The sequence below is a fragment of the Acomys minous genome (assembly GCF_964271855.1).
Source record: "Acomys minous genome assembly, chromosome: 3".
In the NCBI taxonomy this organism is placed as follows: domain Eukaryota; kingdom Metazoa; phylum Chordata; class Mammalia; order Rodentia; family Muridae; genus Acomys; species Acomys minous.
The window spans coordinates 139,784,747-139,807,959 of record NC_140485.1 but is presented as its reverse complement, the minus strand read 5'-3'; the positions used below and the strand labels follow the sequence as shown (position 1 = coordinate 139,807,959).

Sequence of the window (23,213 nt, the reverse complement as noted above, 5' to 3'; positions counted from 1 at the left end):
TAGAGGCTTCCAACAACATTCATTTAGATTCTTGGTATCTATAGGTGATGAACTTGGGCATGGATTGGCTGGGTTCTGTGCTCAGGACTCACAAGGCTACAGTTTGTACAATGGCTAGGCTGTGCTTCCCAAGTCTACCTGATTGTTAGCAGAATTCACTTCTGCTGTTGTAAGTGTGAGCTTGCCATTTTCTTGGTGGCTGTTGACTAGATAGAGCTTCTCTGAGCTCCGGAGATCCTCATGGCGCCTTAACATGTGGCCCTCTTATGAACATTCACAGCATAGCAGGCCATGACTTCAAAGGCCCAGGGGGCTCTGTTTCCTTCTCCTCTTCACCCTGGGAAGGCCTAGAGATGTTTAATAAGGAAGTTCATGTGACCATGTCAGGCTCAACTCCAACATCTTCTCTGTAGTGAACTGATTTGAGATGGGTTATGCATGTATAAACTCCCCTCTTTTGGCCATATCAGATAACCTCAGCAAAGGAGTGGCCATGTTCCCTGCTATTATTTAGAGATCACATATTAAAGCCATCTTCTTCTCTTGGTAATAAAATATCACTAGGCAATTAGTCACAGCTTGTGTAAAATTTTGGCTTGTAAGACTAAGATATTTAACTGACAATTTGAGAACAGTTATTTGAAGCACTGGCCACCGACACTCCAAATGTGGCTGAAATCCTTTTGATGCTATATAAGGCATTTTCACTTAACTTTGATGGCTTTGCATTCAGATAGAGTCAAGACCAGGCTTCAAGAACAGTATCTTATTGTTTTCTGTAGTTCAACAAATTCCATTCATCAACCATGTTACTGTCAAAGAAATGACACAGATGTGAAGTGAGAGACACTACGATGATGAAGCCCATTTCATTTTGCTGACAATTCCATTCCTTCAATAAGCAGCAAATGTGAGCTACAGCGCTGGGCACTGCAAGCCAACAGAACAAAGAGGAGGGGCAGGGCTGTGCTCACCCGCTTCATGAATAAACATTCTGGGGAGACACAGGCAGATTATCTGTGCATCAGGGCCTTGGAAGAAGCAGGGCCAGGAGGAGCAAGCCTGCGGTCAGTGCCTCTGGCATGGTGAGCAAAGACGGCCTAAGTGAGGCATAGGGCGAGTCAGAACCACAATCCCTCCTGGCTAATGAAAATCAGCACTAAGGAGAGAGTGGGTAGCCAGCCAAGGACTCTGCCTTCCTTCCCTTCTCTACCTGTAGCCCCACCTCCTTTGAACACTGGTCTCAGGTCTGGCCACCTCTGCTTTGTACTTGAATGTTCAATGCTGTTTTGTTTTTGGCTGTTTATTTTAAGACACAGTCTCACGATGTATCCGAGGCTGTCCTGGAATTCATCATCTCCCTGCCTTAGCTGCCTGAGAGTTTGTTGGAATCACAGGCACATGGCTCACAGTTTACACAGGGCCTTGCATTTGGATCTTCATGTGCTCTTCACTGACGGGCCATTCAGTTGTTTATCTACCTTAACGCTGAGAGTTTTCCATCATGCTCTCTGGCCGAACAGGGTGTGTCCCTGGCCATTTTTGTGCCAAGGATTTTCACATGTGTACCAAGCAAGGATATTTGATTGTATTTACCATTCTCAGACAATCTAAACTGTTATTTTTGTTTTAGAGGAAGAAACTGAGGTTCAGGCCCATCCTCAGATCCTCCCAGCTGTTAAGCAGCCCACATGGCATATGAATCTAATTATCCCCCAGGCTGACACTGCATGGGCTGCACCCTCCCTCATTTCTCTCCTCCTGCATCTCCTCTTGTTAACTGTAATGTTGCTTTTTTGGAGACCATGCTGCCCTCCAAGCATCACAGCTCACTCCAAAGGCCAGGGTGGGTCATGGTGGAGACAACAGGGGCACCGGAGTCACACAGAGCCCGGCGGAAATCCCCTGCATAACATGTTGGAATCCCTATAAATCTGGGTGAATTTCATTGCCAACATTCACTTATCATCTGTAAACTCAGAAAATGAGCATTAGCTTTTCCGTGGTCTTCAGTAGAACACAGCATCACATGGGCATTGAAGTAGGTGCTCGCTAAGTGGTACCTGACAGCAGTGGAAAGGGTCGTCCAAAATCATTGACCCCATGATGAGCCTGTGGCTCATCACCCCGTAGGGGTCTGCTCTGTTTGTACGACAGCAATGGGAGCACAGTATGTGGGTTCTGGAGCAAATTACCAAGAGTCAAATCAAGTCCTGGAAGCTGCTATTTTGCGAACACACTCATTGTTTCTCCATGATCTGTATTCCTGCACCCATTGGCAAATTGTGCAGGTCCCTTTTCTCCCGCGTGATCACCATGACTTCCCTAGCTGCCATTTGCCCCATCAGATACTGTTGCTCTTTCTTTTAAAGCTCTGTTTTGGCTACATGTGTGTACCTTTTTCCAAAAGGGAAATAGGTAGGTAGGTAGGTAGGTAGGTAGGTAAATAGATAGATGATAGACTTTTATTTGTTTATGAGTATCTTTTGGAGAGTGGTGCTGCTTTTAAATTATCTTTTGCTATTATAAATGTAAAACTTTCAAAAGTTTATTTTTATTTATTTACTTTTAAGTTATCTTTAATTTATATATTCACTTTACATCACGGTCATAGCCTCCTCCCTTCTCTTCTCCTGGTCTCCTCCCACCATCTTCCAGCATCACCTTTCCTTCTCAGAAAAGGGGAGCCCTCCCCCTTACCAACCTACTCCAGAACATAAAGTGGCATCAAGACCGAGCTCATCCTCATCCACTGAGGCCAGACAAGACAGCCTCATCATAGGGAAGTGATTGAAAGCAAGCAATGGAATCCACACCATAAATAGCACCCACTCAACTCACTAGGGGACCCACATGAAGATTAAACCACCCATCTGTTACATGTGTTGAGGGCCTAAGTCAGTCCATGCTTGCTTCTTGGTTGGTGCTTCCATTTCTGAAAGCCCCACTGAGTTTAGGTTAGTTGACTCTGTTGGTCTTTTTGTGGCGTTCTTGTCCCCTCCACATACTTTGTAAGTTTTAAATGAAATAAACTCAAAAATACTCAGAAAAAACTCCAACAGCAACAACAAAATAAGCTAAATAAAATTGTTCCTATACTAAAATAAATAAATAAATGAGAGAAAATCATCTGAATAGATCATTATCTGAGAGACTTTTGATGAACATCTACAGATTTTTTAAACTCTTGATGAATTTATTTCTAGAAAATTAACCACATTTAATTTTAGTAACTCATATTTGTTCTGCTTCTATTATAGACAATGATTCTTAGTTAAATAAATGTAGTGTGTGCACATTAATTATGAAGGTATATTTAGTGATATATATACTATATCTATGCATACATACTTAATTTTTAAAGTATTTATAGCTATCAGGCCTTACCATCCATAGAACCAAGTCTCTTGCAGGCTTTCCTTGGCATAAGTCCATGCCACAATCACTATTGCAAGGCATATTTAACATGATTTTAAAATCATTGAGAATTTTCTTCCAAAGTCCTGATGTAAAAATCCCAAAACTGTCTTCCTCATATCCATATACAAGCCAAAAAGGGAGTTTCATTTTACAGTATGATTTTATTGACATTAAAATGTACTGTGGTTCAACTCTGATCTTTGGTTCTGCAGAAGCTAACTATGTCAGGGAGTGGCCACTCGTCAGGCCTGTCCAGCTGTGTGATCGTTGCTGCTGCTGTTAAAAAGCATGACGGAGCTTTTGAGGGACCATTTGTAGGATTATAATGAGCCACCAGATGGTTTGGACAGGTGATCAAACCACAGGTCATTGCCTGAAAAAGTCAGGCAAACTGGGTTGAAAATAGGCTATTTTCTGAAATCTGGAGCTTTAATCAGTTAGGAAAATGTAGTTGCGAAAGTAAAATGGCATTCATGCATGATGGGTTACTGTAAAATGGCTGCAGTAGGTCAGAGAGGCCCAGCATCTCTGATAGACCAGACCGCTGCTTTCTCTGCCTTCGCTTGCCAGCCTTGCCTACACACTCAAGGTTGACCATCAAAAGCTCAGTTCCATAGGCAGTTATGTAGAGCAAACAGTAATTTCAGTAGTTTTAATCCCACTAAAATAAGACTTCATTTTCTTAATGATGATAGAAGCATGGCTGTTATAATGTAGCCTTCCCCGCATGATATAGTTAAATAAAGATTTATAAGCAATTTTTATTTAATCTTTTGACAACATTCATTTAGCACTGCCAAATAACAGAAGCTGAGAAACTTTTAGCTTTAGAATACTGACACTGTAAAAATAATTATCCAACTGCATGTCATTTTAATGGGCCTAGCAGAACATTCCTCATTATATTGTCACAGAGATTAAGTTATTTTAAGGTCAGCTTGTTGTGATTTCATCATTTACAAGCAAAAAGTCTTATTTTCAAAACTGGTTGTTTGTTGACCCCTTCCCATAAATATTGCCCATTGTTACTAATGGTAAGTATTACAGAACAAGTCAGAAAACATAAAACAACTTTTCAAAGCAAAATATAAAGTAAATTCATGTAAAATGCTATACTTAAGCCATTAATGAGGGACAAAATTATTATGAACAATTCAGGGAGTATCTGAGGAATTGGCTATTTCTCAATAAGGAAATGTCCATCAGACCATATATTTTGTTATTGTCCATTTAACTGGACAGAAATATTTTACATATATTTAACTAATATCTACAAACTTACAACTCCACCAAGTCAAGGGCTTTTAGTGAACATTAATGAGTCTATCCCTTTATACTCCTGTTTCACAAACTCAAATAAACACTGGCCAGAATGGCATTTGTATTTAAATTAATTAAATGCATTAATATACTTCCTTGCTTATACAAGATATACTTAGATGCTCAATACCCATATGTGACCAGCAGCTACCATTTTGTACAACATAGCACTGCCCTAGAATGCCTGCCTTAACACAACTCTTGCCCATGCAGGTCAATTTTCCATAAAAATGTGGGCTAGATGCCTACATTTTAAAAAGTTCTTTCCAAGTGTCACATAAATATTATGGTAGGAAAAAGTATGTTATATGAAGCTACAGCTTAGCTTGAACAAGAGAGGAGTAGCATAAAGCATAGGAGTAGCAGAAAACAGAGGAGTAGCAGAAAGCAGATACAGACAAGTGAGGCTCATGCAACCCAGGGGTTGAGTTTGCTAAGCGAGCAAATGTGTCTCACTCCCCCTGCAAAGGCCATGCGAGGACACGTAAGGAGCATGATGCAGACACTGATTTACTTTGGGGATGTGAATCAGAAAGCAATTCCAAGGACTGACATGTTCTAGACAGTGTGAGGCAAGCAAGCCATTAGCACCTGTCCAGAGAAGAAGGCGCAGGGGACGTTCACAAAAGTAGGAGTGACACAGAGTTTGCTCCAACTCAGGGCTGCTGGAATAATGATATGCATGAAGCAACAGGTGAAAATGTCTATTTACCTACTTTTCAGAGAGCAGAAAAAGAAGCTGTTTCCCGATGGTAGCATCTGGTTTGGGAAACAAGTCTTGAATTTTTATTTTAACAGTAACAAGTGGACCTGATGTTGCTTTAAAAAGTTTTATGAGGCTGTAGAGAAGGCTCAGCAGTTAAGAGCACTTGCTAGTCTTTCAGAGATGGGGCTCAGTGCCCAGCACCTACACAGTGGCTAACAACTATCCGTAACTCTGGCACCCTCTCTGACCTATATGGGCACCAGGCAGGCACATGGTGTGCAGGCATACCTGTAGGCAAAACACACATATAAAATCAAATTTAAAAACTGAAAATATGTTTATAATTCTAGACAAGTCTTACATAGCACAGCAGGATGAGAACACTAAAGCCAGCCAAGTCTTGCCCCATGCTTTTCTCAGATCTATGTGATGCATGGTTAACTTAGCAAACAGAGGTGTTTATGTGTTTTGTTTTGTCTGTCTGTTTGTTTGTTTTGTTTTTGCTATCACAATGCAGATGCAGTTTGGAATGCTGGGGTGAGTTTACTGGGCAGGAGCTAATGTTGCTAAAAAATAAATATACTTGAACACACAAGGCAGGAACATTTCCTGCCATGGATGGTCAGCTCAGGGATGCACCCACCAGAGATGTAACCGCCCTAAAACTGACTTGCCGGCAATGCCCCGACCCAACAATTCATTTTTTATTCATTTTCACTGTGTCTTTTGCATTCTACTTCAGAGCTAGTCACTAGGCTAGGTATTACTGTTTGTAGTTATTTACCTAGATCTGAGATACAGAGATGAAACACATGGGCTCCATATTCCAAGCAGATTGCAGGTCCACATGGAAACAAGCATACAGTGCACTAGACATTGTATACATAATGACAAACACCAGCCAAATTAACAGATGCCAAGAAGCCTCAGTGGGGCTCACTCAGTCCACCTAATGTGCAATGAGGAAGCCACACCCAACACCAGATGTTGGTGATGCAGGGCTTAGGGATAAGGAGAGGGGCCACATTTCTCCCAGGAAGAAGGCCTATATGAAGGCCTGTGGGTGTATCAGTGGAGCTAGGAAGGGCTCTGCTTTCCGTTTAGTGCTGATTCAAGAGTGGGCAACTGTTGTCACACTTGGAAACCAAGTAGACACAAGTCCCCATGATAAGGAATATCAGCTATGAGAGGCATTTTTGTAATTATTTTAAGCACCCATGTAAATAGTATATAATCTAGGAGCATTGGTTTTAATAATGGAATATAATTCAAAATTTTAATTAATAGAAATGATCTTACAGTAAGATATAGTATGCATGTGCCTTTCAAAATAGACAGAATTGGGCTGACCAGATGGCTTAGTGGACAAATGTGATTGCTGCCAAGGTTGACCACATGAATTTGAACCCTGGAACCCTAGACATGGTGGACAAAGAGAAACTACCAACTCCTACAGATTGTCCTCTCCCTCTCTCTCTCTCTCTCTCTCTCTCTCTCTCTCTCTCTCTCTCTCTCTCTCTCTCTCTCTGTGTGTGTGTGTGTGTGTGTGTGTGTGTGTGTGTGTGTGTGTGAGAGAGAGAGAGAGAGAGAGAGAGAGAGAGAGAGAGAGAGAGAGAGAGAGAGAGAGAGAGAGCTGGTATTTAATGAAGACATCTCTGTCAGGCATTCTTTTCAGCTAAGAGCCCTGGAGTCCTAGATGGTAAGTCACCACCCAGTAGTTGGAAAACTTGGCTGCAAGGAAACAAAAAACTTTTAAAAGCAGTGATGCAATAAGATTTCAGAAGATAATTTCTTTGCACTGTGGGTCTTGTCCTGGCGGGAAAGCAGGGTAAAGGGAGAAGCATTCTCACCAGGCCTTGGTAGCTACTAGAAAAGAAGAAAGAAATCCAGGACCAAACTCTTGGGAAGGTGATGAAGAGGATTATCCTAGGAGTCAGGAGCGCAAAAGCTGAGTGAGACTGCCTTGGGGAGAGGTATACCTCATCCTGGAGCCCCATGGCTGTCTGAGGTGATCAGGATCCTGCTGACAAAGAACCCGGGAGACCTAAGACTCAAGCATTCCCGACAATGCAACTGAAAGAGAGCTTGAAGCCACTGAAAGCCTAGGGATGCCATGTCTTCTCTGAGGAAGCACATGCGGGGTTGTAAGCAGCCTAGGCACGTGCCCTCCTGAGCTCTCAGGGTTCCGAGTCCCAGTGAGCTTACTGCATGTTTTTCTCAGTGATATAATCCATAGGTGAGACCAGTATTTATTCACCTAGCTCCCAACCCTTGTGAGTTGAAGGAACAGGCAGGGATCAGTTCAGAGACTTAACTCTGGTAGCATAAACCCTGCCCATGAAATGCTGGAAAACAAACACAAACAAACAACAGGGGAAATCTGTTTGAAGTATGCAAACCCTTACAGCGTTGGGGTTCTCCCCTGTGCTACCGACATTCAACCTGAAGGGACCTTAGAGGGGCAAGGGTTTAGATGAAGAAAGTGGGCCCCCCCTGAGCAAACTGTGATGCAGAGCCACATCTTCCCCTAGAAACCAAGAGGCCATGGAGTCAGGACCCCCTTCCTGGAGTCCATGATCCCTTGGTTTTAGAAGCATGTGTAACTCACAATATCATTGGCGTAACCCAATTCTTGAGACCTGCCTGCTCCTTTACCATAACTGTGGTCATTTGTGTCAGGCCCATCAGTCATCTCAACAGGTTGCTGAGGTAGAAGAATCTCCGTGCAAGGTCAGGTTGACCGTAACTATGTTTATGTTCAGTGAGAAACTCTGTGGCCTTGTTGTTCCTGGAAATTCCCCAACCATAAGCACATCCGGCCCCAGCTGCCAGGCACACTTCCAAGATTAGCTAGAACTGCTTGTATTGTTATTTAAAAAAAACAAAAGACAAAAAACTTGAGTCAGAGCCAACCACCCTGTTCCACTGTCCGCCCCCCTGTATGAGCTAATTGTGGGTTTTGCCTTTATGAGCGGACTCTGAAGAACATTAAGTGTCGCAGTTCAGCTGCCAAGTCTGGGCTACCTCCATGATTGCGATCAGTCTTCGTGTGTGCTATCAGTAAAGCATCCATATAAGACGGAGATCAATGTCTGAGTGGTTTATGTGGCTTTCTCTGAACCCCAACACTAATCACTTCCTGTTTTCCCCATCAATATGCATCACCATACTTTTATAATTAATCACTGTGTCACCGAAGAAAAACAATTCTCACGTTTTAACAGGTAGTAACATCGCAACATACCAAAGGCTTCCAAAATCAATACTGGGAAAGACAACCTTTATTAACATTATATGTCTTGCCTTATCATTTAGCACAGGGAATAAGATAGTTAAAGCATCAGAAACTTAAGAGCCTTGGTTAATGACAGTACTAAGGTAGGATATATTATATTTAAATATTTATGCAAATCTAAGTGTTTTGTCTGTTGTCGATGGAATCAGCTGAAGAGCTGAGTGTGAAAGCCCACACCTTGCTTGCTGCAGTCTCTCATTAACTCAGATTTCACTGCTCTTTACCTGATGTTGATGGGTTTCTTTCTCTAACACTCAGAACACTTATAGTAGGAGATTCAAACCAGTTGATTCTGATAAATCTCAACCACCAAGAAAAGGATCACTTTTGTAAAAGTAAACAAAGAGTTAGTCAGCTCTGAAGTCCTGCCATTTGTTGGGCCAATAGCCAGTTGGAAGGGTGTGCTTCCTTAACAACAAAGCTTAATTTTCCTTCCTGCACACTTCTGTCCTGCACACCCCTGTTGAATGTCAGTGCTAAAAAAATAGTAATGGAAGTTTCTGTAAGAGCCTGAGCATTAATAGAAGGGAAAAAACAAAATCTTGGTGGTGAGGGAGGGGTAAGCAGGAGCTGAGATAGTTTTTGTGATTACTGGCCTTAAAGTGGATCTGCTAACCAGGGTTGAAGTTCAATTTTTGACAGTTGTGGAGTCATTCCCAGCAGTAGTTACCAAAAAGTTCCCCTGAGTAAGTCATTATCATCTGGACAAGCGGAAAACGGGTTCTTTGTGCTTAGAAAACACCATACTCAAGTCTGTGCTGCTGCCTTGTGGCTACCACGCACCCCAGGAGCTCCTTCCTCCTCAGTTGCGAAGCCATGGTGACGGGACCTGCTTTCAAGGGATCATCACTAATTTGGAAGCTGGCCATTGAAATGGGATTTTGAAACCTACTTTGAATCCTCCTCAGGGCCATTTTTAATACCACAATACAATGGTTATTATTTTATATGTACTCAATGTTTTAAGCACGTTTGCATACTAGGATGGATCCATATGATTGCTTCCTGTGTCAACCCTTTTTAAAAGTACACTGTACTCCCAGCCCTAAAGAAGAAGAGCCCCATAAGCTGTTAAGTAAGTTTAAGGGTTGAAGTATGACTCGTTTTCCATACCACTACTGCTGAACTGTAAAGGATTTGCTTAGTCATGGAGCTGTAATAAAAGTAATTAGTAAAGAATTATACTTCATCTGTTTCTAGATCTTAGAGTTGCTTAAAGATGTGTATGAATTATAAAATCAGGGAAAGGGCTTCCTCAGTCTAGGAATGACTTGTTCTAATGTGCAGAGCACTGAATAAAGACAGGCAGAAGGCAAGGACCTCCCGTGCGTCAGGTGAGGTCTGTGCTCCGCCTGTGTTGTTGCTTTAAGATCCTTACCACAGGCTGTACGTTGGTGCTGTAATTGGCACATCAGAAGATGGCTACAAAGGATCAGGAGATTGGCAAGGTGGCAAGGTGTGGCTGGTTTCTAACTTAGCTGTTCTGACTTGGAGTTACCACCTCTGTAAGTCTAGATAGACATGTCTGGGGCTGTAGATGTTTCCTTTAAGTACTATGTATACAATCATCTACATTGTAAATATTTTTTATCTAACCCTGAATCCCAGCAGCCCCTAAGCTAGAGGACTTTGCTGCACTCACCCCTTACCCACTGTGGGAAGAACAAGCCACTAAAATGCACCCTGCTTGGCCTTGTGCCTTATTTACATGAACATAATCCTCAAATTATGCTTTACTCTACAGTTTTGTCTTGGCATGGGAGATCTCTTTATTACCTTCAAAATGAATAATGGAAAAATAAATTGGCAACAACAACCAAAAAGAAATCAAGCGAAGGCAATACATTTAATCAGCAGTTTTTGCCTCACCAGATGAAATTATTGTTTAGATACTTTAATTAAAAACCCAAGCCGAAATACTTGAAAATTAAGTTATAACGTTTTAAGGGTAGAGTCTCCTTAGAGATTGTTAAACCTATTTTAGGAGTATGTGTATTGCATGGCTGGTTATGTAATTGAAGTTGTTTATAATACAGCATCACCTTGGTTACCCCACAGGAGTTAAGAATAGGGCTTCTTAAAAGCATGGGATGGGATGGTTGGACTCAGCTGGCTTAAATAACTTAGTGAAGATGGGATGGGATGGAGACGTTGACATCCTACTGCCTTCCTTAGTAGAATCACATCTAGGGTTAAGCTTCAGAATTTGACTATTGTTGGGGAAAGGGGAAACAGTCAAGGCTAGCCTTGAACTCCTGACTCTTCTGCCTCCACACACCAAGAGCTGAGATTATGAGCATATGCTGGCACACTTGGCTCAGATTTTGGTCTTTAACATTTAATCATCCCAAAATCCTATATTATATTTTAATAACGATTATTTTCCTTGATCTGTTCATCACACAGCTCAGGTCTACTATGCTGTGTCAGTCAACATTGTTCCTTTCACAAGTTACATCCCAGACGACTTTGAGGCCTGTGAGGAGTCAGTGTACAGAGTTTGTCTGGCAGGAAGACATGCTAAGCATTTGGTAATCACAGCGGCATGTTTTATGTTACTGTTTACCATCACACTGACGTACCAACAACTTTTATAACACTTGAAAATATGGGAAAATTTACTGACCCAACAGATCCATATTTTTAACTAAGATCAAGGCACTTCTCTTAGCTTTTAGACCATATAAAATGGAATGAAATAGTACACTCAGGGCAGCTATAGTCTTAGGAAGAATGGGACAAATAGATGCCAAGCATGAAGTAGCATGAGCCTAGGGCCAATGGTATGTACAGAAAGTACCATGAGTCTGTAGAGGACTAGAAAGAGGGGTACAGTGGCATGAGAGACAGAGAGAGAGAGAGAGAGAGAGAGAGAGAGAGAGAGAGAGAGAGAGAGAGAGAGTGTGTCAACTCGCAGGACCATGAGGTAAGAGAGCATCCTTTATCTTTTGATGAAATGGCCTTCCAGACAGTGTTATACATGTTTCTCTAGAGGAAAGGTGTCCTAGGGAAATGATGATGCTTCTGTGTTTGACCTGCCAAGCTGAGCAATTTGTCACTGTGATTTACATGTGATTAGAGTGGATGGATTGCACATCCTTTGATGATTCCAGGTGAGACACTATGCAGAGGAGGTGACTTGGGAAGTCCCCACTGCATGGCTTTAATATGGAACCACATATTAAATGTACATTATATGTGCATTGTTCAGACTGGCACTGTCAAATAGCTTAAGGTCGGTATAGGGAAAACTAATTCTCCCCCCATGTTATATAGAGATTTTGATCATGTTGCATAGTTTTAGAACCTGGCTTATGAGATGAATACTTGGAGCCTATGGTCAAGCCCTTGCTAAAGCACTGCCACCTAGGCATGTGCCATCAGGACCTCTGGCATGTAACGAGGGAAAAGATCGCTGACCCTGTGCAGTTATCTCTGCCCAGATCCCTGTCACAGCGTAAGGACGTCTTTCCATTGGTACATTCAGAAAGACAGGTACAGGGGGCATCCATGACTGAATCTATTCCCTGTGTGACCAGAGGACATGGTAAGCTTAGGGGACTTTCAGGTAATAGCTGATAAATGGTGTCATTTGTGCAGATGGTATTGGAATCCTCGATAGTTAAGAAACAACCATACAGCTACAGTGAGAAGTGAGTAAGGGAGAAGAATCGAGAGCTGCCAAGCGGCGGCCAGTGGGTGGGAGAAGCTGGACAAAGGCTGTGAGAGCTGCTCCATGCTGGGCCACCTGTGCTGGTTCTATGGCATGGGAATGAGACAGTTATCCAGAGGTGACAATGCAAAGCCAGATACTTCTGTGCTCTTAGGCATTATCTTTTGCAGTCATCGGGTATTTGTGGAAAACACAAGGAAGAATTCTTGCAAGATTTTCATTCCACTGAGCATGAGCGTCGGATTGCAAATGTGGAGATTGTCAGTGGGCATGCAAGACTGTTGTGAAAGCACATGTCAAGACTGAGCCCACATGGTGTAGAAGTCAGAGCACAGCGTGAAAGAGCAGCCTGCTGTCCCTCCAGCTGCAAATAGCCAGGACCCGCCCATCTCTCTCTTTCCTCCAATGCCTCCAATCCTAACCTATCTTTTCTCTTTCTCTCCTCCAGCTGTGTTTTCGTATTAGCAGTCAAATGAGTGGTTGGACTTCTTGGTGTGATGGTGGAGTCTCTTTCCTTTGTATTGCCCGCCTGCATCCCTGGTGAGGGAGTAAGACAAGGCTAGACACACCCTGGTGTTATCATCTTCTGTGCTGCCAGCTGCCACCCACCTGAGGCTTTTGAAACAAAGTTTCTTTTAAAGTTGACAAAACAAAAAAGAACAACTCCTAGCCAAGTTTTCAGTTCTCCCTAGCTACTGGCCACATACCATTTGCATGTGTCAAAGGAGCAGACATGGGAAGGCCTCTAGGCCAGCAGAGGTTCATTTAATATTTTATACAATACTTTAATGTATTTGTGTGGGATAAATGGCTGTTTATTAAAATGATTCTTTAGGTTTTAAGCCTGTTATCTAAAAACACATTAAAAATAACAACTGTAAGGATTATGCCGATTTATAAACACCAAAGTCAGCAAGAGACTTTTTTGTTTTGCTTCTGAGATTATAATTACATCATTTCTCCCTTCCCTCTCCTCCATCAAAACCCTCCCACTTGCCCTTCCTTGCTTTCTTTCAGATTCAGTACATAAGTATAAAAAATATGGGCTTTATAACTTGTGAACATTGTTAAGGTTTTCAGAAAATTTTCAGACTAAGAAAAAACATAAAAGAGAAAATGTGGTCAATGGTTGTGTTGCTGAGGCAAAAGTAGACAAGGAAAACTACAGAAAGTGATAGAATTACACTGCCAAGGAGTTGAAGGGGCCAGAGTTTAGAGGGTTTAGCATTGCAAAGGTCCTTGCCTCACTATGGTTTTAAGTTTTCTATAGAGGGAAAAAGAAAAACTCAATGAAAGCAGTGTGTTCTATGTGTAAAGCCATTGCATAGTGTACTAACCTTCATGGTCTATGATGAAATGCCTATGTCAGATTGTAGATGGCTTGTCATGAAGGTGTTAAAAATGTAGTCTGTGTGAGCCATGTGCAGTGGCACACTCCTGTAATCCTAGCACGGGGGGGGGGGGGTGGGGGGGGATGGAAGCAGAGGAAGACAGATCTCTGTGAGTTTCAGGCCAGCCTGGTCTCCAAAGTGAGTCTAGGATAACGAAGGCTACACAGAGAGACTCTGTCTCGAAAAGCCTTTAAAAACAACAACAACAAAACAAAAAGTAGTCTGTGGGAAAAACAGCCTCCATTTTCATCACACAAATTATGGCTCCTCGTAAAAAATCTGTCACAATTGTGTTTGCTTGATGCTGACATTTCCTCACAGAAGAGAGAGTTGTGTCAACAGACCCTCACTGGAGTTTCCAGCCACTCCTTCTAGGCGTGAGTATACACTTCTGCCATAATTCACATGGCCCGGTGTGTGCACTCACAGATATGTACAGACACAGGTATAGGAGGTGAGCTGGGAAGTGGACTCCATCTACAGGGCTGTGGAGAAGACTTCTCGGTTTGGCTGCTTTGGGGTACCCATGCTCTGTAAGTAAGCCAAGAGATCCACTGCAACCCCAGGGAGAGCTTTGGTGGAATTAGATTTTGGGGTTGTATTGGAAACCTTATAAGGTGAAAGTAGGTAATTTCCGGCTCTCTGGGAATGGACTTCTCTGAACAGGAAGGAAGAGCATGGGCTGCTGCCACTGTGTCTTCTCAGGGCGTTTGGAGCCCTTGAGTGAAGGCACAGGCGGTTTGGGTTACTGTAGCTTTAACCCCTCCACCTTAGTTGACCCCTAATTCTTATTTTCAAACGTGTCCTTTCAGAGAAACGGAGTTGCCCAAGATGCATTATAAAAAGAAAGCATCAATAGTCAGATCACCCGCAGCATGTGCTGTGTTTCATCTGACCTCACAGGGAACCCTAGAAACCTAAGGTGTCACCCCCAGGGCCTTGAGCAACAACAACAATGAAACCCCATCATTCTGGTTGAACTGCTTTCAAAGTTCTGCAGTTCAGTAAAGCTTGGTGAGCACGTACTTGTCAGTCTATGGTTAGAGATGCTAAAATAGCCAAATTATTTTAAAACTATTGTGGTTTTGAGTTTTAAAAACCCTTACCATCAGAATGCTCAAGGACTTAAGGAAAGAGATGCTTACTGTCTGCAACTTAATTATGTAAGTTACCGTCAGAACTGTGTGTGTGAGGAATGTCTGTCTATCTATGGTATGGATGCGTGCAGGGCGCCCACCCAAGTGACCGCAATTGGTAAACTACAATAAAGGGATGTAATTTATATGTAGTTTACAATCTTCTGTAGGCCTCAGCTTAAAAAGGGGGATGTGTTGTGAACAACAGCCACTTGAATTCTTTGGCTAATAAAGGTGAGACCCAGGATTAGGAGAGCAAAAGTTATTTCAGGTCCGAGGTGAGGTGGAAACGGGAAATGCACATTAGTCACTAGAAGTGCCAGGTTCCTGCTGAAGCCTTTGGAAGCCTTTCACAGCATGGCCCCACTGTTGTCTCTGGAATGATGACCATGCGAGAGTTCTAGCGGCAGGCCCTTCAGTCAAGCCAGCTGTGCCGCGGCTGCTCTCAACCCTGCCCAGGATACTCCCCGCAACAGCAGGACACAGAGAAGCCTGCCCACTGGAACGTGGATGACACTGCCAAAATTGTGGGGAAGCCACTCTGAGAAGGGCTGTCATGATTCGCCTGAAACCCCAGCCGCTTGCCTAATGGAGGCCACAGCTCGAAGTGTCCTACAGCCTGGCCTGGCCTGCCCTTGATCTCCCATAGACTGGCTGTTAATCAGCTGGGTCTGGGGAGCCAGGTGTAATGGATTTCATGTCATCCCATGGGCTTCCGGGTCACCGACATGGTGGGCAGCATTCTGTGACTGGCTTCTGAAGGACTTAGTGAAGGTTGAAGCAGGCAGAGGGGGAAGGGTGCCTGTCTTCCCCCTGTGTGTCATTAGCTGAGACAATACCATAGACACTGCTGTTGCTCTAAGGGAATTAGGAGTCTCCAGTTCCCTGAGGGCTTTTAACACTGAGCACTTGGTGATCTCCTGTACCCACAGGGCCCTTGGCTGATGCCCTGACTCCCCTTTGGAAAGACTTTGCTTTCCTTTCACCTATTCTTCCTCTATTTTTATTATTTGAGCTTCACAGGGGGGTTATTAAAATTGTAGAACTCAATTTTTTCCCCATTGCTGATAAGTTTTAGCAGTGGGCAGATTTGAAATCCTTCACAGGGTTCTTCGATAAGTTTTAACAGTGAGGAAATAAGGTTCTCGGCACAGGTGGAACACAGTCACGGTTGCTGGGATCCTTTGGCAGATAACCATTTATTATGTTACAGACGTCACTGTAACATTGACTCATGGTTCTGTGCTTCAATCATGACCTCACATATTTCATGTAATAATTATATTGCCTGATAACAGTGCAATATTCACAACTTGGATATTTTACCCACAGAGTCACAAAAACTGCAGAGTTGTCAGAAATAGACATTTAGCATCAATACAAACATATATTCATAGTCTGTCTTTCCTTTCACACTGACAAGTAAGTATTCATTGCTGAGGAGCAGCCATTATAAAATATATCACAAATGTACCAGAATGTTCCTTATGTTATCGTACAAAATTCTGTCAGCTGCAGAGTTAGTAAAGCTGAGTAAATGAATGACGGGAACTTCTGCTGTTTGCCATTCTCTCTGTTCTATTTTTAATCAACCAAATGCATTTGAGTGACCAAAACATTTCATTTGTAACCATAAGAAATGCTTATTCTTTCTAGATGTTTCTTACAATATGATTAAAAATATAAACACATGTTTACATCATGGCAAGTTTCTGTCCCACCCCCAGCAACGATTAGATAATAATCAAAAAATTATTAAATAAGTTGGGAAAGGTGGAAATTTCTAAAGCACCCATCATATCCAGAGTTTCTAGTCAGTCCTTTTCAGACACAAAAGCATCCGATTTTCACAAAAGGTTCCCTTATTTTAAGGAATGGTACTTTGAGCATGTTGACACTTGAAATAAATGATTTTATTATATTGATTTTTATGTTTGTGATTTTTGCTTACGACTACTCTGTTTGAATGGCAGTTGTCCAGCTAGAGAGAATGTTAACAAAATGCAAAGCTTGCACTTGTGCACAGGCTGCAGAATCTGTTAAGCTCCGCGGGGTTCAGGGCTCTTATTTCGTACGTTACTGGGTTTTGGCAAGTGTTCGCTAGAAACCCCACAGCTGTGGTCCGATCTCTCACATCATGAGGGAAAGGCTGGCTTGGCTGTGCAGATAGGATTCTAAGAGGAAAGGATCGTGAGTCTTCGCTGCTGTGTTCAGAAGCGTGAAATAGAATTCAGGGGCAGCGGCCTCTGCATCTCCTGGAGTCTCCGAGTTTCCCTGTCCTCCTTGCAGGCTTCAGCAGAGGAAGGCATTTAATTTCCCGGCACTGCAAGCACTCTGGCCCAGCTCTTGGCGCAGACAGGCCGTTTGCTTTGATGAGTGGGTCACAGGGCTGTTGGCAAGAAGACGAGACTTTAACCCTTTTCAACAAAAAGCTGAGTTTTCTAAATTGTTATCTCCTCTTTGAGACGTTCATTCTTCTAATTTCACAAAATGCTCCCACAGCTGACTGTGCGGCTTGCGTCTAACGGGCTTTTATAGAGGGGTTCTTGGCTCGGTCTGGACTAGCACTGATTGGGTACTTTCTCTGCTTTTTCCCAGCAGTTAAACCCACCTACAACAGCTTTTATGTCTACTGCAAAGGCCCCTGCCACAGGGTCCAGCCGGGAAAGCTCCGCGTTCGGTGCGGCACCTGCAAACAAGCAACCCTCACCTTGGCCCAGGTAAGGAAGCAGGAACAGTGTCTTCCGTGGGGCTGCTCATGCCAGGATTAATAAACAAATGTGCCTCTGTGGAGCTGCCCGCTCCCTGCTTCTGATTATCACCTCACCGAAAGGGGGATAGTGTTCTGGGGAGCTGTGATCGCTCATGGCATCCAAACGTCATGTCAAACATAGCCTTCCCTCTGGGTTTTCTTGGCTGATCACAGCCATGTGCCCTCCCCCACCCACACTGTCCACCTTCTTTTTTTTATCAGTTCAGACCTTTGCAGAAGTTGCGGGCTCACGCTGTGGTGGGAGTGTTTCATGGAAGAGACTATGAAGGAACATCTCTGAGTACTGGAAATGGGCCACATTAGGGCTTGTGTGGTGGCAGCATGGCTACATGTGACAGAAGACACTAGAGGGCTCATGTAGGAACGGTGTACCGCTTCCTGCTACTGATAGTAGGGGCAGGGCAGGAGGTTGTAGTCCCCCTGCAGAGACTGCCCCTACTGACTAAGCAAGCCTGTTTCCTTGGTTCAGTTGCATACCACAGCCCCCTGCACTGAAAACAGCACCAGCTTGCCTCCCTGCCATCCAGCCCAGAGCTGTTCTTATGACTTCAAATCATTGGGGAAGAACAATAAAATAATTAATACCACTGTGTGGCCCACTAGCAGTCTCTGACACTTAGATTCCACTGCTCATAAGTAAAGTTTGGTGGGACCCGGGCTACGTCTTCTGTAGAGCCTGAAGTAACGAATTTAGAGAAAAGGCTTTCCAACCTTTGATGCAAAACACAAAGGCAACTGGTATGTGGGTTCCATGATACCTCAGTGGCTGACTATGGGAGGCAGAGGAAGGGCTGAGTGTTTGAAGTCCTGTGTGAACGTGTGATGTTGACATAAGCTGGCCGTGCCAAGGACCCTAGCTTGGCCCTATGGGAAAATGACAAAGCTTTCCCAGCCATTGGGTAAGGCTCAGACGAAGAGTAAAACCTCTCTCTGGTCCATGTTGATAGTGTATACAGAAGGTGTCGAATAGTGCTTTCTCTCCCTTGACATGCATGTCCTGAAGACTGTTCCCCTGCAGAGACTGCCCCTACTGATTAAGCAAGCCTGTTTCCTTGATTCGGTTGTGTACCACAGCCCCACTGCCTTGTCTGTCTGTATGCAGTCACCTCCTGGTTTATCTGTTTGCAATTGCCTCCCTCTTAGCTGTTCCGTATATATAACAAACACACGTTCCAGCAGCTTCTCCATCAGAGAGCTCAGTCCCCCTGATCTCAGTTGTCTGTGTGTCTGTGTGTCTCTGTGTTTTGTTTTTCTTTATTCCCTCACCACTCCAGTCATGTCTGTCCCTAGGGCTGTGCTGGCTGTGACAGAGACTGCGCTATGGATAAGGCACTAGACGGTAGCATTTGGATGTCTGGTCATCACGGCTGTGCATGCACCAAGTTCAAGAGAGTCAGGTGCTGAGCTGTGGCTGAGTACCCCAAGTACCAGCTGGAGACCCCAGGGGTGGGTCCACTCAGAGTTCACCATAGGAGATGGGGAGGCAGGGCAAGTCCTCATCAATGAGAATGCCGAGGGTTTGTTGAAGACCTTGAAAAACATAACAGAAGGAGAAAGCATGGATCCATTGCTTCAGATCCATGACTCAGTTTTACCTGGATTGCAGTGTTTTGATCTAAATAGTGAAATCCATGAAGCAGCTGTGTCATTTCCACTGAAGCAATCACCACAGACTCTTCTTTGGGGTTCACACTGAACAGGCCTCCTGCCTAGGAGCATGCCCTGTGGGTCTAAGTGTTTCTTCCACCTGCTCCTCCCTTTTGCTTTTCTTAAATCAACACACAGCCTCTTTTTCTGTACCCACCGTGATGGTTCCCAGTGGTGGTGATGTCCTCACTTCCTGGCGTGTCTAATGCAAGCAGCAATGGCACTTCAGCTCTTTTCCCTCATCGCATCATTTATGTCATAGCAATACTCTAGGTTCAGTTTTATTAGTAACCCCATTTTATATTTGAGAAACTGAGTCTTAAAGGGACCCAGGCATTTACCCATGAAAATCAGAGCTTATTAGCAACTGAGGCTTTGATCCCAGACTGCTTTGCTAGACTGATAAGCTCTAAGGGTAGTTTGAGCTTCTTTTTTACCATACAGATGTTTGTACGCACAGGAGCACACACACAAAGCACAGAAATCAGGCAGGTGGTAGGTAACCTGGGATGTTACGTCTGCCTCAGCATGGGAGGGGAGGATCCATGGAGAGGCCCAGCCTGTAGCCCTGGCTCATAGTTGGCAAGCTATGGGATGAGACTCACTGCGGCTAAATGTTCTGTTTTGTTTTTAATCAAGAGAATCATAAATATGTACTTTTATGTGTAATTTGTCATTTGGGAATATGCTCTGTGTGGGACAGAGAACAGAAATAAAACCCCCAACGTAAACAATAAAAATCCCTGAAGCACGTCCATGAAATAGACACTACATGGTGTGTTGGTGCTAGACGCTGACCGACACTTGCAAGAAATAAGCAGCCAGTAAGAGTTGGACATACAACGTGGTGTCTTCTTGAAAAACAACCATGGCGCCGGAACGCCCGTGGAGCACAGCCAGTTCCCAGTGACTGGCCTTTGTCAACTTGAGGTCAACCATTCACTAATATGGCACTATGTATCTTTGGTTGTAGGGAGACTGTCAGCATAAAGAATGCTTAAAGCAGTATTTGAAACACATCGAAAAGTGTTGTCTTCATCGCTGTCACTGCTCACATACACACTTACTCACCTACATGTTCATATGTTTGTCTGCGAGTTGGTATAAAAACCCAGGCTTTAGTGAGAAAGAGAGGTTCTCTCTGCCTCACTGGTCTAGAGGCAGCTGGGCCTGCAGCTTCCAGTGGCACCCCGAGATGACGTCTCAGCGCTCCGTTATCCAGGACCATTCCCGGGAGTGATGACACGTTAGGAGAGCTCTCACTCTGTGTGGGCTCACATGCGGAGAGTCCTCGCCCTCATGACCTCATTAGTTCTCCCTGCGCTGCTCACCGTTCCTTCCGTGTGCTTTATGTGGTCAGATAACCTGTCCTTTGTTTCCCACTTATCTTCATCACCTGAGCCCCTGTTCCCTGTAGCACAGCACAAAGCAGATAATCTTGAATGTTGCATCCGATTTTGAGCTTTCATACATTGACCTCATAGATCCACACTCTTTTGAACCCTTATCTGGCGTTTTAGAATCCAATTAGCCTTATTGATTATGATGTGTTTGCAACAGTTTGTTAGTTTCCTTCCTTGATTTTGTATCTGCAAAATCTCTGAATTTATGACATATTTACAAAGTAGTTTGTCTCCAGTGAGGAGGCTTCATGAGCTTAGGTGAGACCCCAACATCACTGTTATCAAATACTGGAACAGGAGAGTGAAAAGTCTTCTGTGCTTTGTCCACAGCCCTAGCCTTTCCTGGGGTAGATGGCTTACAGTGCAGACCCAACAATTGGCCGTCTGTTATTTAACTACCTTCTACACACTAAAATATCACAGAAAAAAACTCATGGAAAGAGGGTTCTTCCTCACCCACGTTTCGGATGTAGTGTCCCTGGTCCACAGCAGAGGAGATCAATGCATCAGTTTTGTGGCTGATAGGACAAGTGTAAATGTGTACACTTAGTGTTGGAGAGTGGAGCTTCTGCTTGGTCTGCAAACGTCATTGTGGCATTGATGGAGCCGGGGCCGGGTGTGTGTGCGATTTCTACATAAGTAATAGTCACCTATTAGGGTTTCTCCCAATTCTTCATAAAAAAAAAAACAGAATGTTTTCTTTTTATGAAAATAAGAGAATATGGGATCATATGTAGGTGACTAAATTGCAAAAAAAAAATGTGGCATGGGGCTCACTTAAGAATATCTGCAAAGAGACTTTTTAAAGGATAAAAAAACTGAGTCATCTTAGCCAGCTGAGTTACCTTTGAGCATACAATGTCACTTCTGTCTGGAGAGAGCTCTGTCTGCACAGAGCTGTGTGCATGCAGCACGTCTCTATGGCCATTCTCTCATTACTAGAGCCCCATTAATAATGCTGGGATCTCCCCAACTCTGCTTATACTGGGATTGTAGCAGCAATGAGCCAGTCACACATGAGGTTTAGTTTAAACTGCACTTCACATTGAATATGCTGTCCCTAATAGGCTGGCGAGGAAGACGGACATTACCCATTTCTGTCCTGAAGGGAAATTGGAGGCTGAGGTTTTGACATGACCTTGCAAGTGAGTTGAGAATCAACTCACACACCAGGTTCTCTACCATTTCCAGATCAAAATATCCTTTTCATTTCACGGTGACCTTGACCAGGGTTTCAACTAGATGGCGATATCCTTTAGGAGCGGGAGTACTTGCTGGAAAACAGTCAGCGCAGCTGATTGAAAAAACATGGCAGGCATTCAATTTTTCAACTCCTTCTTCAAAGATTACCCACTTGGGGCCACGCAGGAATGAGACAGGGGTGAGCCCAGCAGGGGTTGCTTTGTGTGTCACCGTTGTTCCCGATTGTATTTTTGAGCAGTTAAATGGGTAATTTAAAATGACTCATGCTACTGTTTCAAAGATTTCCCCAGGACCCGCTGGTGTCAACCAAAGCATTCTCAGGGACCTTGTGGCCTTTAGCACTTTGGCTGGACTGGTGACTTCAGTTAGAGTAGCCACTGGTGGGAGAGCTCTGAGGTCCCGAGGGATCCCCCAGTCTCTCCACAGGCTGTGTGTCACTAATCCTAATGAGCCCTCTTTCCTCTGTGGGTGAAGTATCCCAGTGTCACTCCTAATACTGCCCCCATTCTAGGGGATGTCAACGTCCTCAAGAAAAAGACTAAGTCATCATCCGATGGGAAGAAACTGACTCAGCTAATCAGAAATAAGCTTCAAATAGAGTCAAGTCATTGTCTCCAATAGTACTTAGAGGATGAAGCAGATGTAGCCATGAGCTGAGAAAGTGTCCATGTGTGCACCTGCTGCCTTGGGATAGTTGCTGGCAAGCAAAGCCCACTAAAACCTTAGTTCTGATTAAAGCTACACTCGGAAAATCTCCTCCACATCCACTCCGGGTTGCCAGCATTATCTACCACCAGCATCTCTTTGTTTGCAGTTTGTTAGGCTTAAAGTTAATCAGAAGCCAGGAGATTACGACAGCCAGGAAGTTTGGATGATATTTCCCCCACAATCACTATAATTACTTTATCTCAAAAAGAACTTTATCTTTGCCACCCTAATGAGATAGTCTGCCTCAGAATAGCATTAAAGCTAAAAGGTTTCTGATGAGAAATGGTGCAATAAATAGAATAAGATGTAAAGTGCCTGGCATGATGGATTTTGTTTAAAATTGGTTTATAGATTAGGCAAAATTTATGTGAGGAAATTTATTAAGAAATATAGTTTAAATGTATAATCATTCTTAAACTTAATATTTGCTACAGATTAATTGTTGGTCAAGAGTCTACTTGCCTGGGAAGCTGCACACATCTCTGTAATGGATTACAGTATTGGGTTGTATGTAAGGCTACCGTCTCTCTAGTTCCCT

General features: G+C 43.6%; 1 protein-coding gene across 7 annotated transcripts in view; it reads left to right on the top strand.

The window, feature by feature from the left end:
• The window catches only part of PRKN (parkin RBR E3 ubiquitin protein ligase), a 1,133,456-nt gene that overhangs the window by 401,965 nt on the left and 708,278 nt on the right, over nt 1-23,213 (top strand). For 6 of the 7 annotated variants that reach the window (XM_084777800.1, XM_084777801.1, XM_084777796.1 and 3 more), the window contains one exon: nt 17,540-17,661. In XM_084777800.1, the coding sequence (XP_084633926.1) occupies nt 17,540-17,661 (122 nt within the window). The remainder of the gene's footprint in view (nt 1-17,539; nt 17,662-23,213) is intronic. The other variant, XM_084777799.1, reaches the window with a different exon arrangement.